A 21,023-nucleotide genomic window follows, 5' to 3' on the forward strand; every position below is an offset into this window, starting at 1 on the left:
TCTCTAGAAAGTATATATAAACTCAATAGTCTTATTGGCTACAATTATCAAACAGTATCCAAAGCAACCATAGACATTTTCCACATTTACTGTGAGATTGTTCTGAAGTTGCTTAAGAACTTTAGTTTTAGTTTGTTTGACTGACATGCAAGGGAATATCTTGCTTGTAAAGTAGTTAGGAGTTCAGTAGCCCATAAATGCTGCTTAGATTTGAACTCAATAAAAGTGAACTTGATAGAAACCTATTCTGAAATATGATTTGGCACTTGTGGACTATCTGTTCTTGCACGTTAAGTAAAATACTCATCATCAGAATTATTTTTCAATGTTTTGTTAACTCCGTTATTCTTACATTACTCATTGAGTAAATATAAACCATTAAGTTTGAAATGTTTGTGGAGCACAATCCTGACAAATAGGTCCCATAGATTTCAACTGTTTAAGCACATTCTTAACTCTCCTATTGAAATCAGTGCTACCTAACATTGCTTAACTTTGATCTGATCTTGTCCTACATTTTTGTAAAACTGGTTAATTTCTGCTGTTGGTTTATGTGAAGCAGTTGCATACCTAAATGTTTTCATTGATCTTACAGTACTTGTGACCACTTTGAAAACTTCTATTACCAGAAAATAAAGAGGGGTGAAGGAAGGGAAGAAGGAAGTGGTAAACTTTTTAAGTACCATAGTGTACCCAATTCTTTAAAATCCTGCTATTCTTTATGTTGGGGACACACTTGCTTGGACAAGACAAAAAATTGACATGTTGTTTGGCAATATCCATATTTTCCAACTTTCTATATTTTTATTAAAACTATATATTCGAGTATGTATAATCAGCCTTAAAATGAAATAGTAGTAAAAACCTATGCAACAAATCAGGTTGGAAGGAAGGACGGACAGACAGATGACAGAAACTGATATCTTCAACTCCCGAGCTATGTATTAATAATGTCAGTCTGATGAATTTGGTCCTACTCTATGCATGTGTGTGGGATGGACTTCACAACTGAATAATAAAATCTTCCAAAGCCCGTCACAATTTGTGGACTCTTTTAAAGTGTCAATTTGCTGAAGATTTTACATTGGGTTGTCTCCTCATTTTTTTCTTAAGTGCCTTTGCTATACACTGGGGTAGAACAACATACTGTTTCCAGTTGAACTCAACCAGAAAAAGCTTTTCTTGTAAGTCATTGACCTTACTTGTAATTTATTTAATGGCTCCTGGCTCACTCTTGCCATTTTATTGAACATTTTGCACTATCTCTATTATTAATGTTTAATGCTATATTCGTCAGCTATTTTCTGTAATGGCCAGATGTTCACTCAGCTCTATTATGTCAAAAAAAATCTGACCAATAAACCTGTCCGTAACCAGACATTTAACTATATACTTTATTGCATTACACTTCTTAATCCCACAATAGCCAAAGCTCTTAGAGACTGCTGTCTGGTTAACAGTGTCTTATTAATGAACACACCAAATGTCTTCGTACAAAAGAGAGATGTGCCAACCTTTGACAAGGCTTCCTGCCCAGAGTGACTGTGAACTTCGCACACTACAGTATATTTACATTGCCTGCTCATCTGAATTAGCACAGGGGTCACTGACACTGGACAGGATGCTAGACTATTTGACTGAACCAAAATGACAGGGGGTTTTGCTTTGTTGTCTGTTTTTTTTAATCCTTGAGGCATTTGTGAATAAGTTTGCCAAAGAGTTTTTAGTTAAGTTTATGCTGACAAGATCTGTCTCATTTAGTTCTCCTGAGCTGAGGGCCATTTCACATTTTTCTGATGTGGATTAACTTCCTCTTCTTGGGTGGATATGCTAGGTTCAAGCCCCACTGATCAAGAGATGCCCATGTAAAAGGAATGCTACATACATCTATCCTGCCTTCTGAGTTTTCCTTTAATCCCACCCATAGCCCAGGCATTTTGTGACAGTAAAATAATGCATGGTGCTTTACAGTAGCTGATTTGTAAGCTTTAGAAGTTCACAGTCTAAAATGTAAGAGAAGGGACAAAGCTTATTTTATGGACCTAAAGACAAGACACTATGCTTACTATGTTAAAATGTGCTCTACATATGGTAGTATCTGAAACAGAAAAGACTACGTCTAAATTCCATAATGAGATCATACAGTCAAAGAATGTATGCCAACCAATATCCAATATTTAACTTTTAATTTTTAAAAAATATTTTAGAGCTTTGTACTTTCTTAAAATACATCTTTGTATACTGTTTGTATACTGTGGTCTGAGATAGAGAGTGCTCTATATCTCTATAAAAATATGCATTTGTAGGAGGTAGATCTGGTAAATGGATGATCTTATATCTGAGTAGCAGGCCGGATGACCTTTGGGAAAGTATTTAATATAATGGAATCAGGAATTAATTGCTAATATACCCTGAAACAAGTTTAAAGGGTAAATATTCACCAAAAGTTTTCACGTTACTAAGGAAACTAATTTTGAACAATGACACCTATTCAAATCTCATTGTCATCTAGGCTGCAAATTCTTTGAGCTGCCCCCACCACCCCAACAAAAGGCATTTCATTTCAGTTGTGTTCCAAGTGTTATAATTCTCTTGGACCATCTGTTAGCCTTAATTTGTTAAAACACTTATCTTTAAGGAAAAGAAACCTTTAAAAAGCAGCAGAGAGAATGGGAAATTAGCTTGCAACTGTGAATAATGTCTACCAGCTGACTTTTCAAATTCATAAGGGCAATAATTTAAAAAGTTAAAATGTAACTATATGGTAGGCTACAAACCAAAACCAGTTTATAGTTGAAAAAGCAACTGAATTCAGAGGTTGGTGAATGAAGTCTATTATGCAACGTAACATGCATCTTAAGAAAAGCATAAGCTGGGCAAAATTCACCAATACTGCTTTGTCTAGAAGTCTATTTAATGTTGCCTTCAGGAATTACACAGGAGTGCCCTAAAGCAGAAGTGGGCAGAAAGTAGATCTCCAGGTGTTTGGGGCTTTTACCTCCCAGCATTTCTGACCACTGGCTGAAATCTTTGTGATCTGCTTTCTGCCCACATCTGCCCTGTGCCACTCAGCAAGTTACACAACAGTTGTGGTGGACTTATTTAGAAAAATTGAATTAGTAGCTTGACTTCTGGTTCCTGTTTATCTAAAATACAGCTAAAATCGTCAGTTTAACAATTATAGTAGAATGACTAGCACCCTGCAGCACATTTAAGAGAGCAGTCCTGTGGCTCCCAGACAGAATATGGGATGCCACGGGATGTTGTCATTTCCCTCCCATCCCTGTGGACAGAGCTACAGACAGAGGAAAGCCAGTTGTTGATCTTCCCTCCCCTGCCTACTGCAGAAAACTGCTTTTACAGGGTAGCATTTGTTGGAGGGAGAGAAAAGGGAACACCCTGATTGGCCAGGAGAGGCTGTGTTGCACAGTATCCTGTGGCTTCTCAAGTTCCTTCCTTGCCCACCAAGACATGGGGGGTATCTAACTGTGTAATTCCATTAGTACAAATGATGTGGTTCTTATAAAAACTATGCTCTGAACTATGTGCGTGAGAAGCCAGTTAAAGTTACATTAACGTTCAGCCACTTAAGCTTGTGTAACTTTTGTGCAACCAGTTGCCAAAGCGAAATGGACAATCACCTTTTTTAAGGGTTAGGGTTTCCTGTCTGAACCCACAAATGTTATTTTTCACATCTACGATAGTAGCTGCCACAGTAGAAACATGGAGATTGGAAATTAGAATAAAAAGTAGAATAGCTTTCATCTTAATTCTGATGCTCAGAAAGCCTTTTTATTGACATTAGAAAAACATTGTTTTGTGCTTAAAAGCAAATTATGCAATAAAAGTTTCCTGATTTGCTTACATAATTCAAAAGTAATTCCTGTTTCAGCAAACAACCTTGGTCATAACCCAGAGTTGATTCTGAAGATGTGTGTGCATAGTTGGGCTTTCTAATTACTTCCTCAGAATGCAGCCTGTTCTGTAGCACAGGAAGCTTTAATCGTTTACACAGCTGGCTGCTGTTCAGTAAAGACAATTCTTAAGTTTTATGCGCCCTGTCATATTTTATGGTTGAATGAATGTGCTATTATCATTGGAAGTTGTATATTTTTAAAGTCTCTAGACATTTGTTTCACTTAACTTTCTATGAGATGTTTGATTAGAATGATACTACAACTCCAAAACCAGGAAGAACAATCCTATAAGATGAGGAAAAAAATCAAACGTGGGCTCACACTAGTAGGATGGAAAGTATGGGGGAGTTCAGTTTTCTTTCAACCACTCCCTGCTATTTCCCCCATTGAAGGATTTTCCTTCCGTGTATTTCAGGAGGATGGAAATACTTTTCCCATGTTCCAGCTGCATGTCAGAGAAACAGGATGTCTTTGGATCCTGTCAGTCTCCAGCCTCTAGAAGGGGCCAACTTGTTTTGGCCCCTTCCAACAGCACCAGCTGTAAACCTTCCTTCATAGAAGCAGCTTATAAGATTGGATTTCCCTACCTTAGAGTGAGCTTTCCTACTTTAGAGAGGGTGATCTGAAAAAACCCTGGAGCCTCTGAAACGCAAGGCTCCTGAGAGCAGAGGACTTACAACTGTTATATTTTGTTCATGACTGACAACTGATTGTAAGAGATTTAAATTTTAGGAAGTACAATTAGTTCACTTTCATATATGAACTACAAATAAAGGTTATAACTTAATAGGGGAAAATAAGTCTCTGCAAACTTTTAAAAAATAGTTTAATAGAAGGAGAATTTACATTTATAAATAAGGATTTCAGGAAAATAGATATACTGTACATCATAAACCTAATCAGAATAGATCTATATCATCCTAGGCTTGCTTCTCAGTCATGACTAGCAGAGTCTGAGCTATCAGAAGATGAAGAATCTTTCTCCTTTTTTTTCTTTTTCTTCCCTTTTTTGTGATGTTTTCTTTTTTTAGATTTACTCTTTTTCTTCTTTTCTTTCTTATGGGATTTTTGTTTTTTTGATTTAGGTTCATCCTCTTCTGTGTCACTTGAAGAATAAGATCTATAAAACAAAAGAACATAGATATAAATATATAGCTAGTGTGCTGACAAAACAGTTGGAAAGGAGAAAATCTTTGGCCAAGAATTAGCTTGGCTAAAAACACTAAAGATTCTTTTCCTAAATTCCATCATCCTATATATGAACAGTTAACTCATCATTATTTCTTTAAAAAATATGCAAAATTTGTCAACTCATGGTGATTGCATGAAGTTAACACATAGCATAGCAATTCAGGTAAAAACTATGAAAGCCAACCAATCCTTCAAAATAGCTGGCAAATAAAATGGTTTTCACCTGGTTAGGTACATGTTTATGATTGCAAGAGAATTTGAAGCAGTCTTTCAGTAAAAGAAATACCTCACTTCACAAACACTATTCATGCATTTACTTGTAGGAGCTCATGTGGGATTTAGCAGGAATTGCATTTTCTATCTGAAAACAAACTAAATTTATTTACTTTAAATATACTTTAAACACTTCTTGCTGTTTTTCCTTCAAGTTGAAAACCATCTAAGTAATTTTTTCACCAGTCTTTAAATCAGAGATAAGCAACTTGTGGCTGTCCACAGGCTGTTGCACTCCAACTTCCATCGATCCTACCCCAGCTTTAAATGATGCCATCATGGACAGAGATTCAGATTTGAATCTGAAAACAAAAAGTTTCAAGCTCCACCCTTTACTGTGCACTTAGAGAATCTGAGACAAAACTCCCAAATAGTACCTTTTCCTTGTTTTCTTTAATTTGGATTTTTCTTTGCTTTTCTTTTTAGACTTTTTCTTTTCTTCTTCTTCAGCAATGCCTATGAATTAACATTGTTAAAAATGTTACTGGTGCCTTGAATTAGGTAATGTTTTTGTTCTGAACACTTATCTGTAAGACCCCCACCAAAAAAGAATGTTTATTTGGTTTGGCTGCTATCTTGGCAACGGTAGGATGCCTGTCCTGGGGTGAGAGAGACTGTGAGAAGAAAAGATAAGACGAGATGCTCAAACTTACTCTTATTTTCTGGAATGGCTTGCAGCTTCCCCAGCTCCTCTTCCTCCGTGTCTTCACTGCTTGTGCTGCTGACATCTAGAACTATATCTCTTTTGGGGTCTACACGGAGAAAATTTCGGCACTCAAATGTCAGATGACCCGCTAAGTAAAGGTGAACCAAAAAAAAAACAACTATTTAAGAAAATTCAGAACAGAATAGTTGTATTTCTTATTCAGCAATGAGGAAAGAACTTTGCCAATTATTTGTTCGAATAGTTAAGCAATAATGCCTCAGAAATACGTGCAAGGTAGGAAAAAAAGATTGCTATTATATCATACATTTTCTTCCCCTATGATTGTCAGTGGGATTTTTCCCAACTTAATGGCTCATATACCATAGCACATCAAGTTTAAATGAGGCAAGAATGTCATAAAGAAACAGTACTCTTCTGTCAACATGGATTGACAGAAACACTTCACTATCCATCTTCCAACCAAGTTCAAACCCTGGCAGGCCCCGAGTGTGCTGCCATTCGTATACTAAAAATGGCGGCCTGTACACTCCATGAAGGACTGTGGGGAAATTAATCCATGGTGGTTTAGTGCCTCATGTGTATTGAAACCAGAGTACTGTTCTTAACCTCAAATTTTGTTACAGTGACTCTTCAAGAAGCAAAAATAATCTGATAGTAGTTTATTACAGTATAGTCTTTATTTGTTAATATGGCCAATTTAAGTTTGTATTTAAGCAAAAAGGCAGAACAATCTTAGAAAGGATGTTATACTAATGAGAAGGAAAAGAGTGGAAGAGCACCAGATGTGTAACAGCATAGCTGTTAAGTAGAAAAATAGAGTTAGCTTCAGAAACCTTCATACAAGTACAAGAGACCTTTGAGATTTTCTTAAAATAAAAGCAACAAAGCATACAGACAGCAAGGAATGCAAACAATTAACCTTTATACATCTAACCACATTCTTACTGCATTTTAGGAAGCCTCATTAGTGCACATTTGAACAGTTCACATGCCATTAGCCACATAAAACAATGATAATACACAAATGAGCTGTAATGCTGTTACAAGGGGCTTACATGGCAAAGAAGGCTTTTAGCATCAACAGTTTAATAATGTATCCAAACATTTTAAAAAGATTGTTATAACAGAATTTATACCCAAGAAAATGTATTTATAACGGCACATGGTCTTTCATGCCTTAATTAACCTCGCTTTAGCTCCACAGCAGTACCAACCAGTACAGTCAGGATGGCAATAATAGAACATAATTGGGATAAAAGGAGAACCACTGCAAGATTTCCCCAGCATCATCCTGCTCATATTCTAAGCTTGTGACAGAGGTCTTGTTCATGTAATTGCCAGTAAAACCAGTGTTATTTTGGTAAGCATAAGAGACAGGCTGGTTAAAAGAAACATAATAACCCACGGTAAAGGGCTGAGTGAGAAATCTCACTCAAATCTAGAGAATGAAGCCCTTCTGCTCCTTTACCCGTTGCTGATGGTAGCCATAATACCATTAGTGTGATCTAATGACGAATTGTGATAATTCTCACAAAATTCAGTCACATCCTGATAAACCAAGGGTTGGCAACTTTGGAGGCCAGGAGCTTAGTTGGAAACTTGAGACTAACCTGAATGCCACCTTAAAATGGCTAACAAGGGCATGTGGGGAAGGCAAGTAACCTGCCAAAGTACAGGGTAGATGTGGGGGTTTGAGACCCACAACAAGTCATTTAAAATGTTTCTAAACACCATCAGAAATCAAGTTCCAGCTGCCTTAAAAAAAACTGTATCGATGGGTGAGAGGTAGTGTGTATGTTGTGCGGTAGGATAAATTGGTGAGTAACAAGAAAGGTGTCCAGAGGGGCACTGGTGCCTACCCACATGCTAAACTAGGGAAATTTTTTGAGGGGGGGCTTAACTGTATTTTCATCAACCATCAAGGATCTCTGATGATGTTTCAGAGATTGCCACTGGCCAAACAAAGGGGAGAATCTGAAAATATTTGGCAACCGGTGGCTCAAAGGATGGTGCAATTCATAAGTTCCACAGGACTGCCAGCTTTTCTTTAAGTGTCTCCACCCCATAAGCTATTAAAATTCCAGCACTGACAATTCCTGTTCCATTGGGAAGGAAAGGCTATGGGGTTTCCAGAAGATTCTTATAGCAGCTTTTGTTTGCCATTATGGCCTCCCATTATTTCTGACAATTAGTTTCAATACTTAATAAGAACTATTCTGCTTCTGAGGAAAAATATATAATTTATTTATTTAATTAAACCTTTATACCACCCAATAGCCCAATAGCTAATGAAATGGTTCTTTCCATAAGAATCCTCTTCTGGCAAACAGCCTGATGAGTAATACTGGCTGAAGAATACTTTGCACTTTTGTGTCCAACTAGCATATAGTTTCAGTATGGCAGCCTACGGGACACCGTGAAGAAACAATCCCTTAAGAGAAATCAGACATTTTAATAGCCCTTGCCTTGAATTAATCCAATATTCCTTCTACCCCTTGCAAGGGAAAACACAGCATCAGTACTGGCATCTTTACTTTATTTATTATTTACCTGTCTCATTAGACACATGGCTTCCTGGGCGGATGTAGGATCTTTAATCCTACATCCTTTTAAACACTGGCTAAGAACACACACATTTTAACTGTACTGAAAATTCAAAAGAGCTGGACAACTAACCCTGCATCGAATTTAATCAAAATGGCTTGTGCATTTCTGAAGACAGGTTCAGATATAAAGCAAAAGGAAACCAATGGAAGAAAAGTAACTGTCATGCAACTGGCCCTTGGTTCAATCTGGTGTCAAGCTGTCAAGTCGTGTTTCTAATAAATTACTTTTACTAAGCAAACTGCAAGGAAATAGGCATTGCCTCAGGCTAGAGACAAAAGTTTTGGACAGGTTTTACGTAACACAGTACCTTGTAAGCTTCAGTTCATTCCCAGTGCTAAAGCATTGTGAAAGAGAACTGTCATGAAACTGACACTGTCTACAGTAGCCTGCCCTTCTCAAGCTGAGCAGAATACCAAATCCATCCAACAATATGGGTGCTTACACAGACACCTGCCTGGCTGCAAGTCATTTTGAGTGTCACATGATTCTACATTAACCCTCTTTTTAAATCTGATCCTGAACATGTGCCTCACATTCACATTCCCTCCTCCTCTAAGAAGCCGGCAATCCCATGTGTTCAGAAAGTCCACCTTGGCTTCAAAAGATTAGATAACAGCTGCATTTCTTCCTCTCTGTCATTCTCATCAGGGTCATGTTCTCCCACACCCTGGGTGCCTAATCAACACTTTCTACCTCCCCTCTCCATCAGGCCCTGAATCATTTCCCAAGTCTCCTTGGGGCACATAAGCAGATGTGCTAGGCCCATTCCTACAATTTTTATATCCCTTCTCCCCTCTGCAGCTGCTTACACCCCTTAAGAAAATGATGGGGGCACACCTGAACAATGTTTGATGGGGCACTGGAAAAGGGAAAATTAATCTAAAATCAGGCCAGGGGTCCACTTGATTAGGGATGATTGCTCCCTCCTCCAGAAGCTTCCTAGAGAGGAATGATGCATAGCTGAGGGGCAAAACCACATGTTCTGTATATAGAAAGGAACGCTTGCGCCCATATATGCCCTCCCACCCATTGAAATCAGCAACAGATGCCCTTCTCCGGGAACCCTCTGTGAATATTAAGAGGGTGAGTACCCGGAGGAGGACTTTCTCTGCGGTGGCACCCAATCCATGGAATGCGCTCCCCAGAGAGGTCCGCCTGGCGCTGTCGTTATTTGCTTTTCGGCGCCAGGTGAAGACCTTTTTATTTAAAACGTATTTTAATTGCTAAATTATTGAATTAATTAGGATTTTAAAATTAGCTGAGAATGCACCAGGGGTTTTTAAATGTTTTTTTCTTTTAAATTATATTATTATTATTATTTATGTATGTTTTTATGTATTTTTTGTGAGCCGCCCCGAGGCTTTGTTGCGATGGGGGCGGCATAGAAATGTTTTAAATAAATAAATAATAAATAAGGTCCCTGGTTAGATCTTCAGGTAGGGAGATCCACTGGCAGTTGGTATCAACAACACTGAGCTGGAGAGACCAAGGGTCTGTTGCATCTCATAGTGCATTCATTGTTCAGAATACTCCCAAGGCTGGGGGGGGGGGGGGGGGGGGTTCACCCGGGAAACCCCGGGGGGGGGGGGGGGGGGGGGGGATGACGACACACTGGTGACCACAGTGGGGTGAAGGGGATGGGAAACCTTTATTACATTAATCTCTTTTTGTTTACTTACATTATATCCAAGTCATAGTGTGTTGCTCTCCATTACATCTTCCAATCCATCCCAACTATTCATATGCTGTTAGGACAAGTACAGGCAACATCGTGCTAGGGATGTTTCACATAAAAGCTTATCAATGATATTGCTGTAGATACTTACGATAGCCACATTTCTTGCACCCTGCCCTGATGTTATCTTTATTTCCACCTAAAAAAGCCAAGAATATTTCATATTAGTTCTGGGAGGTGCTGAGAATGTGTAATATGCAGACAACCAGTTGCTGTCAGTTGCTATAGCAATACTGTCCATTTTACTTGCTCATTAATAAATAGCAAAACAATAGATATTGCAGTCACATACAATTACTACAACTTATGTTACATTCTCCCTTGCTTAGATGTAGCATAAGGTACCGTATGTACCAGCATAAAAGATGATCCTTGAGACCAAAAATCACAGAGCAAAAATTGGGTGTCTTCTTATATGATAAATACAAGAAAAACAGCCCCAAATATCACCCACATCTTATATGTGAGTTGCCTTATACACTGCTAAATACGATAGTCTCACAGCCAGTTACAGCATTTTGCCAGCTCTAGGCATATGCACTTTGCTTCAAACTCAGCCATAACACTTTTCCAGGTTGCACAGTTCTATGAAGCTGCCATTGTTCCTTATTACTCACAAGTAATCTACAGGCTGAATAAGGTCATATTTATACACAGGGGACCCTGGATTCAACTCATTAACACTTCTTGTCCTAGGTGGACTAATGGCAGCTTGAGTAGCATATAAAGCCAGTGAAATGTACGGGTTCTGATTGATATAAGAGTGATTGACAAAAGATCGGCCACAAATGACTAGATACAGAGAATTTGGCAGAAAGTTAATGTGTAAACAAACATGTCAAATGAATATGCATGATCTGTCACTGCCTGAAGCCAACCTTTCTAATATTACAAGACATTAACACATTATCAATGTACTTCCTTATGCATGTAAAAGGGCAATTTTACTATATTTCTTTTACAACTTCAGATGTATTAAGATATTAGATTCTCTGTCATTTTCAAAAAAGTAGTAACATAATAGAAGTTCATTTTAGGGCACGGCTGTAAGTTAATATAAAAGAAAGCAATCTAATTAACTTACAAATTAAGCACTGCCCTAGTTTGCATGAAAATAAGTTTTTTAATAGTTCAAGTGAATGGATTCATTTCCATAGAAACTACAGGGGCCAGAATAAAAAGAGCAGAGTAGTATTTACACTAGATGCATATACATTCCCTTCACTTAAAGAATTGTTCATTTCAAAAATGCTAACCTACAATTACATCTGATTATCATATAGGGAATTGGAAGAATATTTTGAATACTTATGTGATAATATAAACTGCAGGTTTGCACAATCAGGAAGAAAATTTTCCCTTGCTGCATGTGTCAGTTGGGAGCCACTTAATTAGTATGATCACTCTCATTGGGGGCAAACTGTCATGACATCCCAATCTAGCAAGGGTAGATGGCTGAGGTTTGCCTGGTTTGCATTTCATGGTTGTTTGTACACCATCCAAGCCACCCACATGGCTAGGTTCAGATATCACAACAACCTGTGCCAGCAAGAATAATTATGCTAATTAGGGGCTCACCACTGGGACACACAGGAAAATAAGCCACTGTGGCCTTTTCCCTCCATGACAGTACAAACCTCCTTTTCCTTTCCCTCCCCCTCCTTTTCCCTCCATGACAGTACAAACCTAGTCACAGACTCAATATGGTAAAAAAAAAAGAACCTGAAGAAACAAGATAAACTTGCTTAATTAGCAGCTCCATCCAACTTATCATTGAGGCTATGAATTCTTCAGGCACATAATTTAAATCCATGTTTTCTAAAGAATACTCACCATTACATAAGAACATAATAAAAGCTATGCTGGATCACACCAAAGGTCAATCTAGTCCAACACTCCAAACACACAATGGCAAACTGCTGCCTACAGGATCCCACTAGCAGGGTGGGTGCAAGACCTCCTCCTGTCCAGGTGTATGTAGACATCCCACCTCTGGTAAAGGAGGCAGCACATAGCCAGCAAGACTAGTAGCCACTGACAACCTCTTCCCTTCCTAATCTTTCAGATTCCTTTTTAAAGCTATCCAGATAGGCAGCCATGACCACTTCCTGTGGCAGTGAATGCCATAGCTTAGCTACATGCTGTGTGAAGAAGTACATCCTTTTATCTGTCCTAAGCCTCTTACCAGTCAGCTTCATGGGATGACCCTATGGGAGAGGGAGAAAAATGTCTCCCCTCTCTACTCTTTTCTCATCATGCATTATTTTAAACTCCTCTCTCAGGTCCCCCCTTACTTGCCTTTTTTCTAAGTTGAACAGTCTCAGTTGTAGCCGCTCCACACAGGGAGCTGCTCCAGCCCCCTGATCATCTGTGCACTTCTCCCAACTCAATAACATCCTTTTTCAGGTAAGGGGACCAGAACTGAGCACAATATTCCAAGTGTGGTCACACCAAAGATTTCTAAAAGGGAAGTAAGATTTTGACAGTTCTATTTTTCATGCCTACCATGGAGTTTTCCTTCTTCACAACAGCTGAGCACTGCACTAAAATTTTCACTTTCTTGCTCAGTTACTGCTAGTTCAGATTCCATCAGCGTATATTTGAAGTTGGGGTGGGGGTTTGTTACAATATGTGTTATTCTACACTTGCTTATATTGAACTGCATTTGCCATTTTGATATCCTTTCTTCCAGATTGGAGAGATTCCTTCAGTACTCCTTACAACCACCCTACAAAGTTTAGTGTCACCTACAAAATTTGGCCACTGCACTACTTACTCCCAATTCCAGATGATATATGAATAGGTTGAAAAACATTGGTCTTAATACAGAACTCTGTGGAACTCCGAAGATTACACATGTCAAATGGGAGAAGCTGCCATTTTTTCCCACCTTCTGCCTTCTGACTAGTTAGTGAGCCATAAAAGGACTCCCCTACTCCCCGCCTTTTATCCCATAACTGCTTAGTTTGCTCAGGAGCCTTTGGTGAAGGATTTTGTTAAAAGCCTTTTGGAAGCCCAAGTAAATTACGTCTACTGGATTGCCCTTGTCAACCTACTTATTGACACTGTCAAAGAGATAAGAATTCCCCCTAAAGAAGCCATACTGATTTTTTTCAGCAGGACTTGTTCCTCTGTGTGCTTACTGATTCTATCTTTAATAATGCTTTAAATAAGCAGTTTACCCAGAACAGATGTTAAGTTAATCGGCCTACAATTTCCCAGTTCCCACCTGGATCCCTTTTTAAAAAATGGTGTTACATTGGTCATTCACCAATCCTTTGGTACAAGGGATAATTTTAGGGATATGTTAAATATTTGGTAAGAAGGTAAGCAATTTCATGTTTGAGTTCTTTGATAACTTTGGGTACCATCTGAACTAGGTGACTTGCTGACTTTCAGTTTGTCAATAAGTTTGAGAAATTCAATGCAAATAATGATATTATTTCTACTAAAGTCATTATACATATATATATTAGATCAATCATCTTTATGATAGCCAATGTGCATCTACGAAAAATGAGTCAAATGTCTGTTTCATTTGCATCATTTGTGGACCAATTCTAGGTTTGAAGGAAGAGAGAAAATTTGAATCCGTTGGAAGAAGTCACATTTATATAGGTAATACTCCTTGTAGGGCAACTCATGGTCAAATTTCAGGGTAATAAATTGCAGTTCCAACAAATATTATCAATAAAGCATTTGTTAATAATGAACATATTTTCACTCATTACACTTTTTGAGGGGAGGTAGCAAATGACTCCCATCAGGACCTCAGAGTACAAAGAAGAATAGCTTTGTTTTTCATATGTACACATTAGTTTGACATGAAGTATATTATACTGAATTATTTTCTATATAACTACACACACACAAATGAATTAGATTCTCAAAATACCTTATAAGGCAATAAAAGATAAAGAAGAATGGGTTATATTATAGGAGCATAACAATTGAACAAATAGTTTTATATAGGCCCTATAAATTCAGGTAACACAAAATACAAGAGCTGTTACTTAAGAATGCAATGATGGGGCACACTGGGAGTTATACACCTCTCTTCTGTCTAAACAGGCTCAGGATTACACCTTAAAAATGTTAAGCAGAGTGCACCTTGTGCCTTTTCTGATGTAACTTCTCCCCAAGTACCCGAGATCTGAGAAATGTCAGAAAGGTTATGAAGAACCTTATACCTTTAGCCACATATAGTGCAGGTCATGTTCAATTCAAGATTTTGGGAGAATAGTGTTTAATGCCAAAGCCACTGCTGGACAAATTGATCTGTATTCATCTTGGTGTAGCACTTTTGAACATTTCTCCAGGGACAAAAATACTGCATCTTTTGATAGCTGCCAGGGCAGAAGTAGCCAAACACTGGAAATGTTAAACCAAACTTTCCTGTTAAATCTCGGCATGGAAAGGTACGGGAACATCTCAGCATGACAATTCACTTCACATAATTTAGTAACTTAATCATGCAGGATTGCTGCTCATTGAATGGAAATCTCTGAGCTCAAAAGCTTCCAAAAATCCTATGCCCTGCCACCAAAGCAGGATGGAGATGATTTCACTGCGCATTTCTCCTAAAAAAAACAGAAACAAAAAAACCCCAAGCCTCTGAGCAAATCTATCTCATTTAAGGATGAAGGAAGGACTGGATGAGTGACAGAAAGGATGTAGGACCACAACCCATCCTCTCCCCCATTCCATCCATGCTGCCCAAGTCTCTCCAGAAGTCAATCAAAAGTCCCAGCCAGCATGTCCAACAAGCACCTCGGACAAGGAATATCCCAACAGTGAAACCTGAGGATTGCCTTTTCTAAAGAGAGTTCTACAATCAAATGTATTTTCTAAAATACGTATTTAATACAGCTCTTTGAATCAAAGCTTCGTGTTTGTAGGAAATGAAGACTCTTGTAGCCCTATTTTTAAGAACTTGCATCATTTTAAAACTAGTTATGGAACTGTTTATTCAAATACTCCACCCACACAGTAACATGAAGAAACTATAATTATATTTTAGTTGAATACTATGCTATTATCAAAATCATTTTACATTATTATTCAGTTGTGGTATAGCCAATTTATTTATTTCAGGATTGGTGGGGTTTTAATGTTTGTAAACCACCCAGAGAGCCCTCTGGGCTATTGGTGTGGTATATAAATGCTATATATAGCATTATATAGCATGCACATAGATAGATAGATAGATATTAGGGTGACTTTTCAGTAAACAGAGCCACCAGGGGGAGAAATATGCAAGGTTTAGTAATTCCTTTCGCAAGCTCTCCCAAGAAGTGGCTTGACATGCTCTCTGCTGCAGTGTTCTGGCTTCTTACTGTTCAAAGCAGATGAAAAAATGTTAGAGCCTGTTTCCTATTCAAATATCCAGCACAGGGTAAAAAGCCCAATTTTGAAAGCAAAGGGCATAAGGGAAGTGCTAAATCCATGGCTAAATTTGGTATTACCGTATTTTTCACTCTATAAGACGCACCTTTTCCCCCCTCAAAAGGGGAAACGTCTGTGCGTCTTATAAAGCGAATGTGTGTGCCCAACGCCCAGGACACTGCTGGCTCGCCTGCACCACGTGGCACCACCTGGCTGGCACACTCTCAGTGTGCGCTCCTTGGCCCCCCTCCTCCGGCGCAGGTGAGAGCTGTGCCGCTCAGGGGGAGCAGTGCGGAGGAGGAGCTGTGGGCTTTAAGCCGCTGGCTGCATGGAGAGACGGACTGCTCACCCCCACCGCCGGGGAAGACCTGGCGCAGAGGAGGAGGAGCTGCGGGCTTTAACCCATCGGCCACATGGAGAGACGGACTGTTCACCCCCACCACCCAGGAAGACCACTGCCGGCACGCTGCCGACCCGGCTGGCCGGCACGCACCCTGCTCCGCCCCGCTCCTCCGGCACAGGTGAGAGCTGTTAATCACAGGTCGGTGTGTGTTTTCAAATGGCAACCCATCTTTTAATGAAGCCCATGGGGAAGTGATGGGTAATGTGCCTGTGATTATCAGGAAGCTTTCCATGGATCCCTCCTCTAAAAACTAGGTGCTTCTTATGGTCTTATAGAGCGAAAAATATGGTATTCAGGTAACATAAAAAGGGAAGGTAACTATGTTGGCCAACAGGAAAATCCAAGAAATGGTTCCAGAATCCATATCATCATTAATTCAGTCAACGCAAAATCAGAAAACACTGTGCAAGCTTTTAAGTTTTCCAGAATGCTTCATCAGGCAAAATTAATTGAAAAAACAATAAAATGGGAGGGGGGAGGAGAGGGGAAAAGTGGCTGATACTTAAGCCAGGAAATCTGCATTTGATTATAGTCTTGAGATGGAAAGTGGGAGAAGGCTGTAAACATACAAATACGGGTTGAAGGGAGCTTTGCCTTCCCACCCACTCCCCACTTCGCTCCAATTGCCAATTGCACTGTGACTAAGAACTGCTGATGCATTTGTGTGTGTTTTTCTTACTGTTGTTGTAAGGATTATTCGAACAGAAAGTGAAATATATCTCTTTGAAATGTTTCTCCTTTATTAATTCCTGCACATTCTGACCAACTTGGTGAGGAGCAAAACTTATGGCAATGGAGCTGAAGTATCAATGGGCACGCAGGCCATCTCAACAACCACAGTTCTAAGCATGGATCCCCTCTATGCTCACTTTCCTTGGTACATGCAGCTAGATACGCAGGTCAATATAGAATATATGCAGATAATACAGAAGGAAAAAAATAAATACTGTTAGGTCAGTACAGGGGAAAAGCCACACTGCAGTTTTTGAACTATGTGTGATCAAATAGAGGAAAAGATCTTAGGAAAAATTTGCTGCAGGGGCTTGAGTGGAAACCTTTTGCTGCTTCTCTCTCCATGCATCTCTTTTCCTAACCAAAGGAGTAGGAGAATAACAGAATGCCCTATTGAGTCTCCAGGTAAGTAAAGTTGAAACAGTAAGGGCTATTCAGGTCTGAATAGCCCAAGAAAGGAAGCATTTGAGGGGCAAAGCATTTATTGCTGAAAGGTATGTAGACGCTGACACAGCAAGTGCCTGCTGGAAAGAATCATAATGGACATCATGGGTAGTGGCATAGGACAACAGGAAAAAAAAGTAACAGCAGCATTAAAATGGTCAAATGCACAAGCAAAAGAAGTAACTATAAAATACCCACAGTAAGAAAAATTTAGAAATTGAATCGCTACATTCCAATAAGGGTTACACCATCAAATTCTTGTTATCAAAATATGTTTACTAAGTATTTTAACTGTAACTCTAAAACCTCTGGGGAATACATTTTGATATAACAGAACTTGACCCTATTGACCCTGATGAATTGCCTAAAATATTTAGAATAAAGTGTTCAACTGTATTAATAAATTCTCCTTTGATTTCTCCTTGAAGTATAGGGACAGATCTAGACCAAGCTTTTTCTTGTGCCTAAACAGATGCATATTTCTGGTATGGCCTTTTGGAACTGAAGCCACTTCTATGCACAACACACAATTATTAACTAATCCCAAACAGCATTAGGTCAGGAGTGGGCAGACTTCTAGTAATGTATCAAATAGATCGCACTAGCTCAAAGCCAAAATCCACTAACCTGAGCCAAGGGCCAAAGATAGATACTTTGAATTGCAGAATGTTGATCCTAGGAATACGTTTTGAGTACCAGAGCTGAGCTACAATGACAAACTTTCCACATAAAAATACACTCCTAGTTGCTCATTTCACCTTTTTTCATTTCAACAGTATATATATTAAGTATATATTATACAGTATATATATTAAAAACATAGGAAGAGTAATTCTGGATGAGACCAAAAGTCCATCTATTATGCTACAGAACATGCAATGGAGATATTACTCTGTATAAAGTTTAGTTTTGGGTTTTGAAAGGACACAACTCCATTCTTCCAACTAGACCCAAAGAGCAAACCATGTTGATATATATTGTTTGGTACCACTTCTAAAGTATCCCACTCAGAATGACACACATATAGGCAGCAATCCTATGAACATTTATCTGGAGGGCCCATTCCACAGTGCGATTATAACAAGAGATTTAGGGCTTCTTTCTAATTTAGCATATTGTGACCCCCCCATTCCTTTTAAATGCAACTTTAAAATTAATTGATAAAACCTCACTTTTTGTACTCCTGAATTTGTCAAGAATACAGAGTAAACCAAGATTATAAAACATCAGAAATCTAGCATTTGACCAGATTTCATCAACATACAAAACAAGACATAATCTCTTAAGAAGCACAATTCTGCACAGCAGGGTTGGACAGAAAGTAGACTAAGATCTACTGCGATATGTTTAGGTAATTTGCTGGTCAGCAAGCATTTTTGCCTCCCAATTGTTTAACCAATGACCACAAAGAAGACACCCCCTCCCATGATACTGTGGAAAGTATTAAGACTGAAATGGGTGATTAGGAATGGATTTTTGCGTGGAAAGGATATGAGCTCAGCACGTGTTCTCAACATAAATTCCTAGGCAAATAATTAGATAGTTCAGAGTACAGGTCTTTTGCTGCTAGCTCTGGTTGGTGATGGAGTTCTATTGAAGTGCCAGAAACCCCAACAGTCTGAAATCTGCCAAGAAGGACTTATTCCCAGGTAAGTGGACGCAGGACTGTGGCCCATGCCCGGAACTAAATCTCACTGAATTCAATAATATTTATTTCTTAATAGATATGCACAGGGTTGTACTGTTAGCCCCTCGAACCCAGTTCAGCTGAGTGAAAGTGTTTTTCAACTTCCCTTTTATCGCTCTCCCTGGGTAGAGTGACACAGGAACTGGAGCGAGCAACTCCTTTTCACACGGCCACTATCTTGCACGTGCCTAGTCCTCTCCCCCTTCCACTTCGGCAGCTCACCTGGCAACGCCATGCAACCCCTGCAACCCAGCCAGTCTCTAACCGAAGCCACACGAGGTCCAACTGTTGGTCGGGCGACTTCACGGATGCAACGCTTCTCGGCCGGAAAACTTTAAAGCGTCACGATGGGTTGTACCATTACAAAGGGGGGAACGCAGCCATATAGGGTGGCGTGTGTTGCAGAAAAAGCAACAAATTCTTCGTCGAGCAAGGAGTTGAAGGCTAATCTGACGTTTGACGCAAAGGTTCCAGGGCGAAGGTTGCTTCGAGCTACGGAAATAAGAGATAGCCCCAATCGTCTTAACACGCATCCCCCTTCAGCAATGTGATGGTCCTCTTTTCATGAACCTATCCTAAAAAGAGGCGGGCTAACTAATCGATTGATTGTGCCTCGGGTGAATGGAAATTTCTGTGGTTTGTTTTGTGGAAAAGCTCTTAGAAAACCCCGATTTTGTTGACTCAATATAGGTCCCATTGAGTTTAATTAGGTCGACGGCGCAAGCCTATGCATGACTGCTCAGAAGGAAGTCCCAATGTCTTACTCCCATCTAATTGTGTATAGGATTGTAACTTTCATTATTCCTTGAGCTCCATGGGAATTAATTGCGATTAAAAATGCATCGGATTGTGCAACATGTCGATGTTGTTGGATTGTTTCTTTGCTGCGGGCTAGAAGGATAAGGCTAGCAATGGCTACCAGTCCCAAGGTCTATGCCTTCAGTATCAAAGTTGCCTGTGCACACCATTCCTTGGGGAACTTGGGCAGAAACGTGCTGCTGCACTGATGTCCTGTTTGAGGGATCCTGTGGGCAACTGGCTGGCCGTTGTCTGAACAGAATGCCGGACTAGATGGGTCCTTGGTCCGATCCAGCAGTAGTCTTCTTTTGCCGTTCCCTGGAGGATGGATTCCTGGTACCCTACAGATGCGCTGGAATTTCAACTCTCATTGGCCCCAGCCAGGAAAGTCAATGGCCAGGAATGCTGGAAGTTGTAGCCCAGAACAACTGGAAAACACCGGGATGGGGAAGGTTGGTCTATCTGATATGAGCTACGAGTTGTTAGCCATGACGTGCCTAAACAGAACCGCCGCCCCCCAGTTTATGTAGTAACGGAATATCATTTATTTGAGGGAGTGGAAACGTTAAAAACAGCCACTGCCTTCTTGCTTGTGAACTGTCTGGAAGGCTTCTGCCTATTTATTCCAGATGCTAGATTTCATGAACCCTTGACCTGGTCCAGGAGAACTCTCGGTTTGTTGCTACCTGTTTGTACATTTCTAAACGTTTCTTAAATGTCGAAGTGTGGTAAATGTTTATCGCAGAATCGAACAACATTTTTCTCTGTGCGTGTTGATATTTATCATATTGGGAGATTTTCCACGTTAACAGCCGCCTTGAAAGCTTAACAAAGGAAACCTCAGAATACCAGTGTTTTAAGAGCACGATCCTATACCGCGTTTAAACAAACCAAAGTCTTACAACTCCCGGCATGGCCCGGTTGTCTTTTTCCGTCTAAACATGCATAAGATTGCTCCCTGAATGGAAGTATTCATCCTTTCTTGGAGTAAGTTCCACTGAATGCAGTAAGGCTTGCTTCCAAGGTATCATGCACACGACTAGACTTTAGTATCGAATTCTCATCATATCAGCGGTGCAGGAGCAATTGTCCACCAACAGCTCGGAAGCGGACAGAAACACTTCAGCTGACGTTTTTCAGGCGGAAGACTTTGAGTGCTGCACAGTGCGCTGTACCAATAACTG

The 21,023-nt window shown here is 39.6% G+C and overlaps 1 protein-coding gene across 1 annotated transcript; it reads right to left on the bottom strand.

Moving 5' to 3' along the window:
* Window positions 1-4,726: 4,726 nt before the first annotated feature.
* On the bottom strand, window positions 4,727-19,354 carry SREK1IP1 (SREK1 interacting protein 1). Its single transcript, XM_044446747.1, has 5 exons — window positions 19,264-19,354; window positions 10,482-10,529; window positions 6,035-6,175; window positions 5,759-5,837; window positions 4,727-5,037 (listed from the first exon to the last, which is right to left on the bottom strand). The coding sequence occupies exons 1-5, from the start codon at window positions 19,274-19,276 to the stop codon at window positions 4,851-4,853; spliced, it is 468 nt and encodes a 155-aa protein (XP_044302682.1). The 5' UTR covers window positions 19,277-19,354; the 3' UTR covers window positions 4,727-4,850.
* Window positions 19,355-21,023: the final 1,669 nt, after the last annotated feature.

This window comes from Varanus komodoensis, unplaced genomic scaffold, assembly GCF_004798865.1.
Source record: "Varanus komodoensis strain SLA01 unplaced genomic scaffold, ASM479886v1 scaffold5, whole genome shotgun sequence".
NCBI lineage: Eukaryota > Metazoa > Chordata > Lepidosauria > Squamata > Varanidae > Varanus > Varanus komodoensis.

Bases quoted from the DNA above. Each gene is read 5' to 3' on its own strand.
- SREK1IP1 (XM_044446747.1), bottom strand. The intron at 6,176-10,481 runs GTAAGTATCTAC...ACCTTTACTTAG, and splicing joins GTGCAAGAAATGTGGCTATC to CGGGTCATCTGACATTTGAG. The intron at 5,838-6,034 runs GTAAGTTTGAGC...GTTAATTCATAG, and splicing joins AGCCATTCCAGAAAATAAGA to GCATTGCTGAAGAAGAAGAA.